The sequence below is a fragment of the Eschscholzia californica genome, unplaced genomic scaffold (genome assembly GCF_041429995.1).
Source record: "Eschscholzia californica isolate CP2 unplaced genomic scaffold, dmEscCali1.0.p SCAF_1, whole genome shotgun sequence".
NCBI lineage: Eukaryota > Viridiplantae > Streptophyta > Magnoliopsida > Ranunculales > Papaveraceae > Eschscholzia > Eschscholzia californica.
This window is the reverse complement of record NW_028238198.1, coordinates 61747153-61763519: the sequence shown is the minus strand read 5'-3', so window position 1 is coordinate 61763519 and position 16367 is coordinate 61747153. Positions and strand designations below refer to the sequence as shown.

The following is a 16367-nucleotide window of genomic DNA, read 5'->3' as shown; positions in this document are numbered from 1 at the left end:
CCATTTGTCGAGGCAAGCCAAAGTTATCTGTAAAGATATGCAAGAGCTGTAGAACCCCAAGAGTATTTTGGAACCTCGTCGAGGTTCTTCGGCTACTGTAAGTATGTAGTCGGGACCTTGGAACCACTTTTATCAGCAAAAAGTGTGGATCCAAAAAGATGAAGTATGTATCCTCAAGCACAACAAATCTTCTGACATTCACTCTCTTCATCTTTATATCCGCTCTGAAGTACCCATCGCTTCTTCGACATCATCAAAGCGTACCACCTAGAAGTTGGGTCACCAAAACTATATCTCCTCCATTGTTCTCATCTGGTACGTAAACTACATCACCTATCACTGGAAGACCACATATACGATTCTTGTCATCGTCATCTCTCCAAAAAACATGTGAAAAGTGTTGGTGTCTTCGTACCACCTCTCCACAAATGCCGAGAGTAGGATTTGATCCAACTTTTGGTATGAATACTTAATAATGTGAGTCACTCTTGTCTTCTGCTCTATTGTTTGAACTTTGTCTCATTCCCGTTCCAAGCCCCACACTTGTTGTTTCTTTATGGAATATATTGTCTCCTTGGATAGAGATCCGGTGAGGATAGTAGAAGCATGATTAATTTCAAAGGCAGTCTCTCCTGAAAAATTAAAATAACAAAAAATAAATAAACATGAGTTATTTCTTTTTTGACCCCCTACTTTGTGACCACCTTCCTTCATGGCCCCATATTTTTCATAAATCCAAATATAACCCTATTTTTTTAATGTAAATGTCATAACTACCCTTCCTATAAATATTTTTCAAAATAAAATAAAATAGAAAACATGAATTTCCACCTCACTTCCACCTCACTCTCTCTCCACCTCACATCTCTCTCCACCTCACCTCTCCCTCTCCAACTCACCTCTCTATTCTCCGACGAAGGTCGTCAGTCGAAAATTTTTCCGGCCGGCGACCTTCAAAAAAATAAATAAAATCTCTCATCTCTCTCTAAACACTCCGGCGAAGGGGTTTTCCTTCGCCGCAGGTAGGTCTGTTCTTCAAGGTTGTCGACCAGAAAGAGAGATTTTTTTTGTCTGTTTGAAGGTCGGCGACTGAAAATTTTTCCGGTCGGCGACCTTCGTCGGAGAAGAGAGAGTTGAGTTGGAGAGAGAAAGGTGAGTCAAAGAAAGAGAGGGAGAGGTGAGTTGGAGAAAGAGGTAAGGTGGAGAGAGAAAGGTGAGGTGGAAAGAGATGTGAGGTGGAGAGAGAGGTGAAGTGGAAGTGAGGTGGAAATTCATGTTTTCTATTTAATTTTATTTTGAAAAAATATTTATAGGAAGGGTAGTCATGACATTTACATTAAAAAAAGGGGGTCATATATGAATTTATGCTAAATAGGGGGCCAAGAAGGAAGCTGGTCCTAATGTAGGGGGCCAAAAAAGAAATAACTCAATAAACATTAACAATTAAAAAATAAATTATTCATTCAAAGTTATGACTAAACTTACCGATTTATTCCAGATCAGGAATGCAATGTGTTCTCGAACCCTCGAAGCAAAGATCAATCCGGAGGACCTCCACGATAAGGGTCTGATCCAGGTTTAGCAGTACTAGTACTTTCTAAGGGTGGTGTAGTTACAGGTTCTTCGGTCGGAACCGAAATATCAACCCCCATTTGTCTTTGAACTCTATGAGCCTTCTCGCTCCTGGTAGGATGAACACGCTCCGCCATGAAAATAACAAAAGTCTAAGGTGGAATGATAAACAAAACTAAGAAAAATTAAAACGGAAAATTAAAACATTTCTGTTCGAACTGGTCAGTCTGAACCAATCAGACTGGTGAATCCGAACCAATCAGACTGGTTCGACTCCAAGTAGGTATTCCACAAACAAAGAGACTCGAGTCAAATTCCAAAAAATCGTCCTTAGACATACAACATACAAGTATAATAAAGTCTTCCGAAAATCTAAATCACAGCTTATCATCGTTAAATAAGATTAATCCAACCAAACTAAAGATTTAAAAATCTTACATAAAACAGAGAAATGATGGAAGGAGAAGAACACAACGGGCTAGGTGCTCTTGGGTGTGAAAGATGGAAATGGAAATTAGGGCAAAAGGGAAGTGGATCTTAGTGTTTTGACCGGAGTCAAAAGGGTTGGGTGCTCTCGGGTGCCCGAGCCACTTCCGTACCGGACGCTTACAGAGGTCGGCGCTAACGACGCTTTTAGTAGGTGCTATTAGTCGCACCCTTTCTTATAAGTTTTTCTTTTAATTATTTTCTTATATTTAATGTGAAGAATGACAGATGTGTTTTAAATTAGAAGAGAAGATAATGAGGTTGAATGTTTCAACAACAAAAAAAAAGAAAAAAGATAATAAGGTTGAAGAGAACCGAAGTGGGGATTTGGCAAGGAAGTCATAGGTGTCATGTTCATAAAAGAAAAAGTCATAGGTCTCAATCCCAAGGTTTAGCCCAATTAAATTAGGGAGCAGAGAATTTGGTTGAGAGAATAGCGTCAGAGGGGCTTCTATATGGGTTATTTTCTAAATGATCCCTTAATTTACGACTAGTTTGCAATCAAACACCTTAGTTATCGAAAATATCCAGATGACATCTTTTTTCCCATTAACGTCAAAAGACCGTTACTTTATATTTATTTCTCTCCCAAAATTATCATTCATTTAATTCTCTGACATGTTCAATTCTCTGACATATTCAATTCTCTCTCTCTCCTCTGAAAATTCTCTCTCTCATCATCTATTTTTCTTTCTAAAAACTCTCTTATAAAATATCTTTATGGAGAGAGAAAGAAAGTTAAAATTATTTCACGAAGAGTTCTACTTAGATGATGATGATGATCTTGTCGTTGTTGTTGTTGTCGCTGAAATAAATTTGACCTAATAATTTTTTCAATCTTTTAATGATCTAAAGGAGACGAATGAATCCCTTTTTCCCTCTTCTTCAGTATCGGTTACTCGATTAACCATTGACGTCCTAAAATTTTAGTTATAGTTTGACTGAGAAAGTGAGAAGGCAAGATCATCCTGATGACCATGGAACAACTTGTTCATGATCATCATCATATTAACCATCATATTCTTGACCATAGAAAAATTTGATTTTCACGGCCTTCGTCATCATTATATTAATGGTTGGGTCGTTATGCGATTCATCGCCATGAGCCTCACATAATGTTATTCACGAGGCGTGTCAATTACCAACAACAACAAGAAACCCAACAATTCCTGGCTAAATGAAACTCCACCATTGATTATGAATATGGTTGGTGGTACTAATCAAATTATCTTTTCAAGATTTGTCTCTCTTTTTCATCTAAAATGTCACATACTTCTCTATAATAGATTACTACTTAAAAATGTTGATGTACTATAAAACTCCTCATCTTCTTCCCTATTAAATGGGACTTAATTGCGGGTATTCATTTAAAAAAAATTAGAAAGCAAGTTTTTAGGAAAAAGGAAATGAGATTTTTCATAGAGATCGAAAGAGAGAAAAAAAGAGTCGAGTATGTCAGATAATTAAATGAAGGATAATTTTGGGAGAGAAAATATATATTTAACGGGCTTTTGACATTAACGGCAAAAAATAAGGGTAATCTAGATACTGTTGATAAACTACAGGACTAAGCGGGAAGTTGGTTATACACTTGGGGCCATTTGGAATATAACCCTATAAATATCTCAAATCATCATCTTCTTGTCCAGTGTGGTGTCTCATAACGTCACGTCTGACAATTACGGCTCAAAATCTGCACCCCTTTCATATACTCATCCTCTCTCTCTCTCTCTCTCTCTCTCTCTCTCTCTCTCTCTCTGTGTTGAAGCAAAAAATGGACTAATGAGAGAACAATTTAGCTCCTCCTCTGTACAGGCAGGCTATAAGGAAGGAGGGTAATCAAGAGAAATAAATGATAATCAGAGTAGTACTGCACTGTAGTAGTAGTAGTAAGTCCCCCTTAGCTATGCATGCAGGAGTTAGGGTTCATGCATGTGTACGTACTACTGGATTCTTCTAGTCTATAATTTTAGTGTACGGATATGAGGAAATGAATTAGCTGTGCTTTCTATCAATATACCATTTTTGGATCTCTTATCCCAATTAATTACCATTGCTCCATCCTTTTCTACTCCTTTTTAAATCATTGCCTATATAAAACAACCACTGCCCTCTCTTTTCTTCTTCTTCTTCTTGACACCAACCCCTCTCTCTCTCTCTCTCTCACTCTCTAACTTGAATAGTCACCTAAAACTGCACCTGCATTCATTCTTCCATTCTATAAATGTGAATATCAGATATCAAGCTCAATTCTCATCACTCCCCTCTCTCTTCATTTTTGGCATTAACAAGAAAGAAACCCACCTCTCTCTCTCTCTCTCTCTCTCTTAATGGCTTGTGATCATAACAACATTAGACAGGTTCCCTTCAGAATTACAGGAGGAACAGAACAAACCTTTACTTTCTTTGACGACTATTTCGATCACCATAAGCGCTACCCATCCCCTGCAGGTTTCATAATCTTTCTACTTTTTTCTCATATATTAGATTTGTTGTATATATTGACTAATTGGTTTTACTGTGAAAATTTTTAGGAGAAGGGATGATGATAAAGTCATCTGCAGCTGAAAATCCTCTGCTTGTGGGTGTTGGTTTGAGAAATGAGAGCAACATTAATGAAGAGACGACGATGATGAGGAAGAGAAGACTAACCAGTGATCAGATAGATTTGTTGGAAAGGAGCTTCAGGGAGGAGGCAAAGCTTGAACCAGATAGGAAGATGAAGCTATCTCGAGAACTCGGTCTCCCACCTCGTCAAGTTTCAGTTTGGTTTCAAAATAGACGAGCTAGGTGGAAGAACAAGCAACTCGAACGTCTTTACTATGCTCTTAAGCAAGACTTCGATATTGTATCCAAAGACAAGTATAAGCTTCAACAGGAAGTAATCTCCTTCTCTCTCTCTAGATTTCTTATGTTTATACAGATACCCTTAATTTTTAGTATCCAGCAGAAGTTCAAGATTAATGACTATGCAATAAGATGAACAATTGTTTCTTTTCTAATGCAAACTTGTATATAACTATGAAGGTTATGAAACTGCGGGCCAAGATTGAAACTCTCACGGCAAAGGCGAAGCAAGTTTCTACAGGGTATACTGAGATATCTGAAGAAGAGATAATCGAAAGCACACCAGTTGATATTCAAAGCCCTCATACCATACAAGGAGTCAGTTCCGGCCAACAAGTTGTCCAGGGAAGCTACTACTCTGCCATCGATGACTATCATTCAATCTCCTCGTCTTACTGGAGTTTACCACAAAGTTTTCATTAAGACTGCTCACAGAACATCTAGGGTTTTAGGGTTTAAGTATCTGTTCTTTCATGTTCTCGCTAATTTGTTCAATACTTTAAAGAGTTAGAACTGCATCTAAGTTTACTTAGGCTACATAAAGTCTTATCTCTGTTTTGTTCAAGTTTAGTTATTGGACTTTAAGTAGTATATCAACGAACTTGGTAGCCATGCTTACAGAATTTCATATGGAAAAACAGAAGGTCAAACTTGGCCCATCTGTCAACAGTTGGTAGCTCAAGTGGTTCCAAGGTGTTGACATAAACTCCAGAAAGCCCTGGAGGTCCCAGGTTCGAATCACCAGAGAAGGTGGAATCTTTGGTTATTTGAATTGGGATTATTAGGGTGTAAATAATGTTGTTGGGCTTTAGGCCATGTCTAGTTGGGCTATAGGCCCGGTCTTGTGAGTGTTTGAGTGGGCGGTTATCGAACTTATCACATCTATGATGTATCAAGTGCCAAATGTAACGACATACGTTGATCGTAGTCGACTTCCAAAAAAAAAAAACTTGGCCCATCTAATCAATCATAATTTAGACACTCCTAAAGAGATTGATCACTTTTTTTCTTGTCAATCTATCATACATACATGTGATAAACCAACCTGCATTTTCAACTAGTCGGAGAGATGGTGACCCATATTTCTGAGTAAAAATTTTCATTTAATGGTTGTATCTTTTACAATAAAACAAACAAACCGGTTCATAAATTTAACCAACCCCGAACACCCACACTACAAGAACTTTCCCCTGTTCTTCTTAATGTTTTTACATGAGTCACAATATTTTTGACAAGGTACAAGGAAAAGGAGGGTCGGAAGGGAAAAGAAATGCACCTTGAAAAACTGGTCGGAGAAGCGATTCTGAATTTCTATCTCACCAATAAAATTTTGTCTGGAGTATCCGCCGATCCTTCAAAATCTCTTCTACATCTAAATAAATATGGTTTGGAATCTGCCTAACAGACATCACCGGTTCTGGAGGGACTCAATTGCTTTCTTCCACTGCCACGCTCTCTGTTTTGAATCCTCGAATGATATTATCTTCTTTGGCTGAAAATCTCAAGAAATCTATATTAGAGAAATTGAATAACAAAATGAAGGAGAAGAAATTTGGATAGATGGGGATAAACTTACTGTGCAAATCTTAAAATGCGAAGAACTTGAGACTTGAATGGTAAGATCACGGAGGTTGTCTGACTCGGAAAATAACAAGTTCCCTTTTAGGATCATTTTTGAAGGATCCACACAAATCAATTTGGGTTTGTCAGTGAGTATAAGTTGAACCTTCTTGTTAGTAAGTTTTTGTATTTTCTTCACCATTGATATCATAATAATAGATTCCCCAGGATCCAAGAATTGTTGCCTGTTTATACAAGTAAAACAGATTCAACTAATCTTATTTACAGGAATTTATTGACTAAGAAACTTATAGTAAATATTTGATGAATCCCATTGAACATCTCCTCAAGAGTATGTAATGACAAGAAAGTTACCATCTTGAATCGAACGAGTCAATAGAAGCAAGTCTAGTTATATGAGCAGACGATTCAGAAGATGATGTAGCACCACCACTACTTCCATCGGTGAGTCCAACGGAACCATCACCAATGTGTGATAAGTTCCATCCGCAATCCTGAGCATCATCAGCCTCCACCGTCTGAAATCAAAAGAATAATTTCAATAACCAATTTTGGAAATGATAAAGCTCGATATTGTTCAATTTGAAGAAGCAAATTTCTAATTGCAAGTGCCATACATTTTCCAAAGCAAGTCTGGGAGGAGATTGAGATCTTATATTTTTCCAGGCTACACTCTTAAAGAAGGGATGCCTCTTAAGTGAAGCATAGCCATCAGGTCCAGCACCTGGTCTCTTGCTGGGATCTGTGTCCTGCACTCGGCAAAAAATACTTTCAAATTTCGAATATCCATTTAGGACATCTTCCACTTATCTCTGTGAAAACGCTTTTCCAACCATCCTTATTCCTCAATGAAGAAAAGAAACTAAAAGAGAAGTAAAAGTTCAGGAAGTTTGCATGAGAAAGGTCCTCTGCTCTTTCAACAATATTTCCCCGAGTATAAATTCTGAACTTATATGAGTAGTGAATATACAAAAACCGTACAGGTATAAGTTATAAAACCATAAAGAAAATTAATATGATTTATATGGGGATCTAATAGTAGAAATACAGGGACCTAAAGAGAGTGGTTCAAGAGATTACTAAAGTAAGAGTTAAACTAGGAAGTTAAACACCTTAACACCACTGGTAGCACAAAATTTAGAGAGAGAATGCACCATAAAGAACATGAATATATTTTGTACAGGGTACCTAGTGATAAAGATATCTATCATTTAAAGATCACACAATCCAATGTTCTTATAAGTGGTCATGCTGATTTCTGTAAGTTTAAGACCCCCTTCCTCAAACTTTGTTTTTTCACTCTTTAGTAAAACTTTTCTCCTCAGCCCAGGTTTGATGGATTGTTCTTTTATCAGAGACAACAAAAAAGTTCAACAATGCTAAGCTGCCATCTGAAGATATGCACGTTTTGACTGGATAATTTTTTATTTAAGCAAGAAAAACATGAAGTGAATAAGAAGAAAGACAAACAGTTCAGTGAATGAAAATGTACTGGTTAGACGAGCTCGTAGTTAGAAGAAGGCAAAATACTTCTCAGGCAAACTGTTCTTACCAATAACTTATCAATAAGATCTCTAGCTTCTTCTGAAAAGTAATCTGGAAATTTAAGGTCTCTCGCAATAATTCTTTGGAAAATGAGCCACTCACTTGCATCTTTGAAGGGAGAAGATCCAGATAGCATTTGATACAAGGTGCATCCGAGTGCCCAAAGGTCATTGCTGTTTGGATATACTAAAATAAGATGACATGCACGAAACACTTGAAGAAAACATACGAAAGAAGAGAACTTAATCTGCAGAACCTCGAACAAATATTTGATACTTCGATATAAAATCGGTTGAACTACGAAAAATATAACTTCATAAGTATAATTAAGAATGGCAAAAGCTAACTTAGGTTTTCAACCTTTCGAAAAGCTGATATTTCCCTTACCCAAAACTTGCAGGAGAAGAGTTAAGGACCTCTGGGGGAACATATGCAGCAGTTCCCACAAATGTGCAAGCCTTTTCATCTGGATAATGCAGCGAAACACAAATTTAAGCTACCATCAAGTTGCACAAACTAACAGCAACGTCTTCCCTAAGGATGCCATGATAACCTTACCCGATGGTGAAGATGGAATAGCAGAAATTAGGCTGTCCTTCATAGGCTTCACACTACCAAAATCGGCAATTTTGATATGCCCTTCTGCAGTAAGTAGCAAATTCTCTGGCTGCCATTAGAAAACTCGTTAGTATGTCTGGAACTGCTCTAGAAAAGGATGGATAATATATGTAGCCAGAAGTACCTTAATATCACGATGAATCAATCCTACACTATGTATGTATTCAAGAGCATCGATGACCTCTGCTGCATAGAATCGGGCTTCATCTTCTGAAAGACGGCGTTTCTGGACCACAAAAACAAAGTATATTCAAGAACTATCTGCAGGCTCTATATTGCTTATATATCAGGAGCATTTGGTGGCAAAACTATGAAAAGAACCTTATGAGCACATGGTGCGATTTTTGGATATAAACAAAACTAAAAGAGAGGACTTACCCTTTGTATTTGATCAAATAGTTCACCACCGTCACAAGATTCAAGCGCCATATCTTCAAAGTTTGATCAACACAACCATGTCAGACAAGGAAAAATCACGAAAGTGCAGAAGAATAAGCAAGCATTTGTATTTGCTTTTATGTGAAACTAAGGCACTGATAAATAAAGAAAGATATGGATGATAAACCACGGATAACATCAATATCTAATGATGGATGATGACAGAAATACCTACACAGAGAACATGTGTCTTGAAATGTAAAAAACAGGCGGATGATGCCTGGATGGTCCAACTGATCAAGTACAATTCTCTCTAACTTCACATAAGATATCTTATTTTCTTTCGTGATGAACTTCTTGTCCATAATCTTCAAGGCATAAACCACTCCCGTGTCCTTCTTCTTCGCCCTCACAACCTAATTAGTAATTAATAAAATCATTTACATTAACAAGAACACTTAACTTTACCGATGATTACCCAAGTAACCTGTAAGTAATAACAGCCTAAATTAAGGAAGAAAAAACGTGTCAACTATTCGATAAAATACACGTCAAAAGTGACTGATGGATGCTGATTAAGAGCGAAAAGTCTGCAACTAAGTACTTAACATCTAGGATCCTAACATTCTACCACACTTCCAGAACCGCCTCAAAGGCCCACTTCAAGATCGACACTGACTGTTGTTATTTGTTAGCCCTTTCCCACGGCCTTAACAAAGACCTTAACTCTATCTTCATAGTATATAATACTAATGCATCTTAATCCAGATTCAACATTTTTAGGACTGATTCTAAATGTTAAGTACCCAACCAGCAAAACCTCATAGCAATTGCTCATAAGAGGCTGAAACCTAAATTACTTAACCTGTAGTATGTATGGTATAACACTATAACAAAGTAATTATGGTTTAAGAATTCAGTACAAAGTATCAGAAAGGAATTCATCTAGATTTTCAGATCATAAACCCATTTAGTTTAACAACTTGGTATTGCTTTTCTGGAGTGTTTTAATCAAGATCATCTACAAAATGGGTTTAGAGATAGAAAGTTTCATCAAAGTTCTCAGCTTTTCTCTCGGATCCCACATCCCCATTTCCATAAACAACCATGATTGGAACAGTAAGCAAGCGTTAAGTATAAAGTATTTGAGAGAGAGATGAAAACAGGAAACTTAAAGAAGGGAAAGGAGGTACCTTTGAATAGGATCCAACACCATAGATCTTACCCAATTGGAAATCTTGAATGCTGAACTGTTCTTGGGGAGCCCTAAAAACTATACTATTCGATCGCTGAACAGAACTATCATTAGTATTGGCATCAGTGTGGGAGTTCTGAAGATGAAGCTTGGACTCGAATTCTTTCTCCATTTCTACTGCACCACCTTCATCCCCAACCAAAGCCATTATTTCCCTCTCTCTCTCTTTCTCTCTCCTCTTTCTCTCTATACCTAAATCTCTCTGTGTTTATCTAAATTCTAATCTGATTTGCTTCTCTCTCTCTCTCTCTCTATTTTCTAGTTTCTAGTTTCTCTCTCTTCTCTTTCACAGAGAAAGAGAGACAAAGGGGAGAAAGGACTCACAGCCTCCAACGAAAACAAAAGAAAGGGAAGAAAGAGAGAAAGAAAGAAAGAAAGACTGGTCAACGGAAACAGGAAAGAACCCAATTCTCTCCTATCTCACCAGATTCTCTTCCCCTCTTTCTCTGCAAAAAGTGATTTTTAAAAGAAGAAGAAATAAAATTTGAAAAGACAAAATAAATTCTCTATAAAGAAAAGAATAAAAAGTGAAGGTTCTTCTTTCTCGTAAACTTATCAGTCTTGTCTATCCTTCCTCTTCAATCAACCTATATTCCCTAGCCTAGAGTAACAACCAACAAGTTACACCTAACTAATTATAGCCCAACCAATAAAAGAAAAACCAAATTCAAGAAAGGGGAAAAAGGAAAAAAATTCTTTGTTTGTTGGAGAAGTTCGAAGTTAGACAACCTATATTCACCTAAGCCCGAATGAGCATAAGAATGTCTGAAGTCTAGAAGTGACTAGGTTTGGATTTGGATATTGGAGGTCGTCTGAAGGCCGTTTGAATAGTTTAACCTGAAGGATATGTCCGGCCTTTTGAACGGTTGAACCTGAAGGATATGTCCGATAGATACACCAGATTGATCTCAACATAGCCAGCACCTAACGTACTCTAAACCTATTCTTGTGGCGTCCTATATAAGTTTTAGGCTATGTGGGACTATTTCTTACAAAGTTTTGAAAATTGTACATCAAAATTTAACTTTAGTCCAGACAATATCGGGCGTAGAACAAAATTACATGAAAACAACCACATCCAGTATTGGGTCAAATGCATAAGTTTTCACTATATTAATTGCTAGTTATTCAAACCTTATTTTGATATCAAAATGAATGTTACAACAATGAAAAATTGCCAAATTGACTAGAACTAACTACTAAGAATCTGGTTCTACTTTTTATACTTTTATGGGTAACAACAAACCTTCAAGGGTAATATATAACTGTAGCACTACTGTGGTGTCCTTACATGATCATATTGCAAGTAGGATAACAAATCTCCATTATTAAAGCTTGAAGATAAAGAAACCATGAGCCTTTACCCATACAAAGTTTGTCTCTTCTGGTTTTTGGTGAGAGAAAGTTGCTGTGGGGTAGTACCTGTCTCAAACAAAGATAGTTGGATAGATACCCTACTGACTAGTCAAGAGTTCTTCAATGGCTGTTTGGCTGTTGATATAACCCTAAACATGGATAAAACCATACTTCTACATTTCTTAATCGGGTTTGCGCCAAGATAAGAGATCTTCTGCTGTTGTTAATATTTCGACTCATAGATCCCAACCGTCTTCTCGACTGCCAAAATCCCATTTCCAGTTTGCTATACTTCCATATATCTCTGTGAACTTGACAATGCACTCAGTTCTTATGTTGTAATGGGCCTGAGTATTCCCACTAATTGCTACTCCAGAGAATTTCGACGTATCAATGGCCCATGCTGGTTTCACATATTCGACCGCCTTTTCCGATGAGCTTGCATTTGCATACAAGAAATTCAAAAGAACATCTTCACAGTTGAAGACCTTATCCACCATTTCTCTTCCTTCCTTTGCTTTCTCACTCCAATACCTCTCAAATGCAACTTTATTATCAATAAATGCAGCACCTGTCAATATCATATTATACCCTTTTCGAGTTCGAGCATATTTCTCATTTCTGTATTTTAACGGACTTCCATCAACGAGCCGTGGGTAAAACCCAACTATCGTATTTGGGTGTTCACGCCATACTCTGAACCCTCGTTCTACATCATCACATGTCATCATTATGTCGTCATCTAGCTCAAGAACACTCCGAGTTTTTATCATAGAATCTATCTTAAACCGATTATTTAATGAATTTTGGTTTTCGACTCTGATTCGAACTGGCACTGCGGAATCGAAATCACTTGGGTCAGGAGGTATCCCTTTGTTCCAGACAACAACAATCTCCTTCACCGAAGAACATCTGGAGTAATGCTTTATACACATTTTCAAATTCCAAAGTCTAGCTTCATATGTCATTGTTAGTAATGTGAATTGAGAATAGTGATCCTTCCAAATATAAGGTTCTTCTGCACCATTTCCACCATAAATGTAACTAACTCCTGTACACATTAATGCCACTCCGGTTATAAACATTAAAGCGAGAATCGATTTTCCTGCACAAGTACTGGGGTTCACCCAGGCTCGAATTGTCGAATTTGTTCTATTCAAACAAGTATAAAACTGCCTCAGTTTGGACGAAAAGGAATTCGGATTATCCCATGTCAAGAATGCATCACTTCTCTTTGCTGTATTAGGGAAGAACCAACCAAGGGGTAAAATGCATTTCAGATATCCCAGCAATACACCAACTAGTACAATGAGTGCAGCTACAAGAGCAACGGCAGTACAGCCGATTGTATATCTGTAAAAAGAATCACCTGAAAGAACTCGATCTCCATCCATAATCCCGATCCACTCCTCCGGGCCTAGGTTTTGCACATCAAGATGATGGTAACGAGCGCCATTCCAAGCATTTATACCCTTCTTCGTATTTTCTATGCCCAATGGGACTTCAGTTTCTTTGTATTCGTCCACTGTGAGAACCTCGACCTTGAAGATGTGAACTCGCTTGCCATATGTTTCTCGACAATCCTGAGCTATACGGTAGAGATTTCCGTTGTATATAAACGGTTTACCTCCGTTCCGGAGTCCTAAATTGTTAGGGTTATGCTTGTGGGGTTTCCAAGGACCAAGAGGAGAACTACTATACCAGATCTTAAGTTGTCCGTTCTTATTTGTGCTGAAAACACTGTGAACTGAGCCAAATAGCCAATAATTACCATGGTAGTTTATAATGACAGGATCCACGAGCGCCTTTTTCATGACAATGCTTTCTAGTGTCCATTTAAGAGGAAACTCAACCGCCCTATAAATACGAAGTTCCCCTTTCTGACTGCTTTCCGGTAACATGTATATCTAGGGGAAAAAGACAGCGTCAATAAAGGAAGATTACAACCAAAGCCCACAAATGGGTAAATAATTAAGTGGATTATCCACCAAATATCGATAAAAGAAATTCTATATCATTAAATAACCAAAAGCCCAAGACCGAACATAACAAGTAACAAGTGAAAACTTACTTGGTCATTGTAGTTAAAAACGTAAGGAAAGGAAAGATGCCACGCCTCATCCAAAGCAATGCCTAACTGCTCCCAAGTGACACCCTTATCAACACTTTTTGCAACAGCAATATCTCCTTGCATAGTGATGGAGTTCTTTGTTTCAAAAAACACATAAAGTGTATCACCCTGAACAAAAGATAAGCTCACGTAAATTGTCTTTCGTAGAAGGAAAATTAAACGACCAGACAAGTAATGTCCTCGTTGAGTAATACGAATAACTACCTAGTTTGAAATGATGAATTATAGCAAACCGGTATATCCCCACACAATAGATAATAACTAATAAGCCCATCTACTAACTCTGCATTCTCCGCCTACCTATCTTTTGTAATGGATCTGCCCTAGTCCTTGATCTGATCCTTTAAGGCCTCCTATAGTGTTATTGTCCTAAAGAATTTCACAAGCTATTCTAATTCGTACTTCGTCACTAAATGATTTTGTTGTGAATATATCAAGTTTCTTTTAGCAAATCGAAGTGATTCTATCTTATTTATTCTACTGAACCGGAATCAATCTCAATACACATTCTACTTCATTCAGTAACTGAAGGGCTCTAAAACAGAACTAGGTAATTAGGGCACTAAGTGTAGAGAAATCAAATGGAAATCCAATTGGGGAAAGGGTCAAAATCATTAAACATAGAATTTGAAACTTCAAAACCTAATTAATTGGGAAAACATTGAAGTACCTGAACAAAGAGAAAAGGATCAGCAACAAAATTACTTAGGAAACCAGCATTTGAGATTGACCCACAAGTAATTATAGGGTTTGCCACAGGCCAAGCAGTACTCTCATCCTTATTCACATTCATCTGTTCCCAAATTCAAATCAAAACAATTAATCAAACAAAACAGATCCAGATCCAAAAACAATATACACATAGAGAGACTTACAGATTCAATGGGTTTGAGAGTAAAAGGAGAATGACCATAGAAAACTCCAATCGACCAAGAACCTTCATTATCATCTTGACAACCAAGAGAAGGAGGAGAAAGAGAGAAACGGTAAGGAGAGAAAGTAAGATGAGTATAAAGAGATACAAGTGAAACAAAGAGAAGAAAAGATGAGAAAAAGAAGAGAGAAGATTTAGAGAGAGAAAATTGATCCCATTTCCATCTCCATCTACACCAACACTTTAAAGTCATATCACAACAAGTATTGCTGCCATTACTACTATTATTATTATTATTACTTGTTCTGTGATTGCTATCATCAATTTTACTCGAACCCATTATTGAAAATCAAAACTTTGGAAATTTTATCATCTTTACAACAACAAACAATAATTGATTAAGTGGGTAGAACAATATAAATCTTAAAAAGTTGGGATTCTGTTTGAAAGTGTTTTATAACTTTTGGGGGAGATGAAGAAGAGAAGAGAAGAAGAGAGAGGACATGAGTAACTACTCTTTTTAGAAGGAACCGTAACCAATTAACATTTTAAGACATCTTTTTTTGTGAATGATGACACGTGCACACTTGTCTTACCTTCATTCTAGCCTATCTGTGTCCTCCATGTGTACACTCAACTAGTCCTTACGACTTAGAGCATCTCCAATGGGACACTCAATCTCTAACATTTAGAGTGTCACATTTGATTTTTGAGAGTTTTTGTTAAAAAACCATCTCCAATAGAACACTTTGTTAGACACTCTAATATGAAGTGGACACATTTATTATAGAGTGTCTAGAGAGAGAAACTCTAAAATGAGAGTGTGTACTTGAGACTCTCTAAGTGTTACTTTAATATTCCAACCAATAGAAAACTTTGCTTTTCAACCACTTTTTATCTATTGAATTGAAGATGGACATGTGTATTAAGTATAAAAACTTTAGAGATCTTCATTGGAGATCAACAAAAATTAGAGTGTCTCTATATTAACATTTAGGAAAGAGAATCTCTATTGACACTTGACACTTAGGATTTATAGAGTGTTTGTTAGAGTGTCCCATTGGAGATGCTCTTAGAGCATCTCCAATGCAACACTCAATCTTAGAAACTCCGAGTGCCACTTAGGATTTTTAGAGTTTTTTCTTAAAAATCATCTCCAATGCAACACTCTATTTGGATCTCTAAGATGACGTGTCAAGGGTGGAATAGAGATATCTCAAGAGATATCTCTAATTGTCCACCTCATCAATATTTGATTTTCAACCAATAGAAATCGAGTCTTCTATATTTTCAAAAATAACTAATTATTTATTTACAAAAATAACCATGACACATAAGTAAATAAGATAAGTTTAGAGTTTTGCATTGGAGACACAAAAAATTTGAGGATCTCTATTGACTCCATCTAGGAGTGAGAATCTCAATTGAAACTTGACACATATGATGAATAGAGATTTTTTTGAGTTTTGCATTGGAGATGCTCTTAGGCCTCAGTTGTTACCGAGCAATTTTAGATACCTAGACTCAACTTGGGTGAGCCTCGGTTATTATGAAAAGTTGTAGGGTGAGGGTGTTTGATTTTTGCACTTATTAAGTGATTTTCACTGTGATAAGCTTCTGTGGACGGCGAAAAATTAAACAATTAACAGAAGGTCGATTGGTGGCCACCAGCAACTGGGCTTTAGACCTCGAGATGGACAAAGTTCTAGCTGGACCTGTAGACA

At 37.1% G+C, this 16367-nt stretch overlaps 3 protein-coding genes across 4 annotated transcripts; 1 reads left to right on the top strand and 2 right to left on the bottom strand.

The window, feature by feature from the left end:
• The first annotated feature begins 3816 nt into the window (after positions 1-3816).
• Positions 3817-5521, top strand: LOC147568033 (homeobox-leucine zipper protein ATHB-22-like). The gene is made up of 3 exons (XM_086654483.1): positions 3817-4509; positions 4593-4939; positions 5086-5521. Exons 1-3 carry the CDS (start codon positions 4389-4391, stop codon positions 5326-5328), a joined length of 711 nt encoding a protein of 236 aa, XP_086510609.1. The 5' UTR covers positions 3817-4388; the 3' UTR covers positions 5329-5521.
• Positions 5522-5987: 466 nt separating this feature from the next.
• Positions 5988-11374, bottom strand: LOC147568032 (3-phosphoinositide-dependent protein kinase 2-like). 2 transcript variants are annotated; one of them, XM_086654482.1, is made up of 12 exons: positions 10221-11186; positions 9263-9443; positions 9028-9080; positions 8774-8875; positions 8590-8698; positions 8419-8497; positions 8039-8204; positions 7104-7235; positions 6841-7004; positions 6632-6710; positions 6482-6540; positions 5988-6397 (listed from the first exon to the last, which is right to left on the bottom strand). In XM_086654482.1, exons 1-12 carry the CDS (start codon positions 10428-10430, stop codon positions 6385-6387), a joined length of 1347 nt encoding a protein of 448 aa, XP_086510608.1. In that variant the 5' UTR covers positions 10431-11186; the 3' UTR covers positions 5988-6384. The 2 variants fall into 2 exon arrangements, with proteins under 2 accessions (XP_086510608.1, XP_086510607.1); XM_086654481.1 differs by having other exon boundaries at positions 6482-6710; positions 10221-11374.
• On the bottom strand, positions 11367-15319 carry LOC147568031 (glucosamine inositolphosphorylceramide transferase 1-like). Its single transcript, XM_086654480.1, has 4 exons — positions 14645-15319; positions 14440-14562; positions 13710-13877; positions 11367-13545 (listed from the first exon to the last, which is right to left on the bottom strand). The coding sequence occupies exons 1-4, from the start codon at positions 14981-14983 to the stop codon at positions 11875-11877; spliced, it is 2301 nt and encodes a 766-aa protein (XP_086510606.1). The 5' UTR covers positions 14984-15319; the 3' UTR covers positions 11367-11874.
• Positions 15320-16367: the final 1048 nt, after the last annotated feature.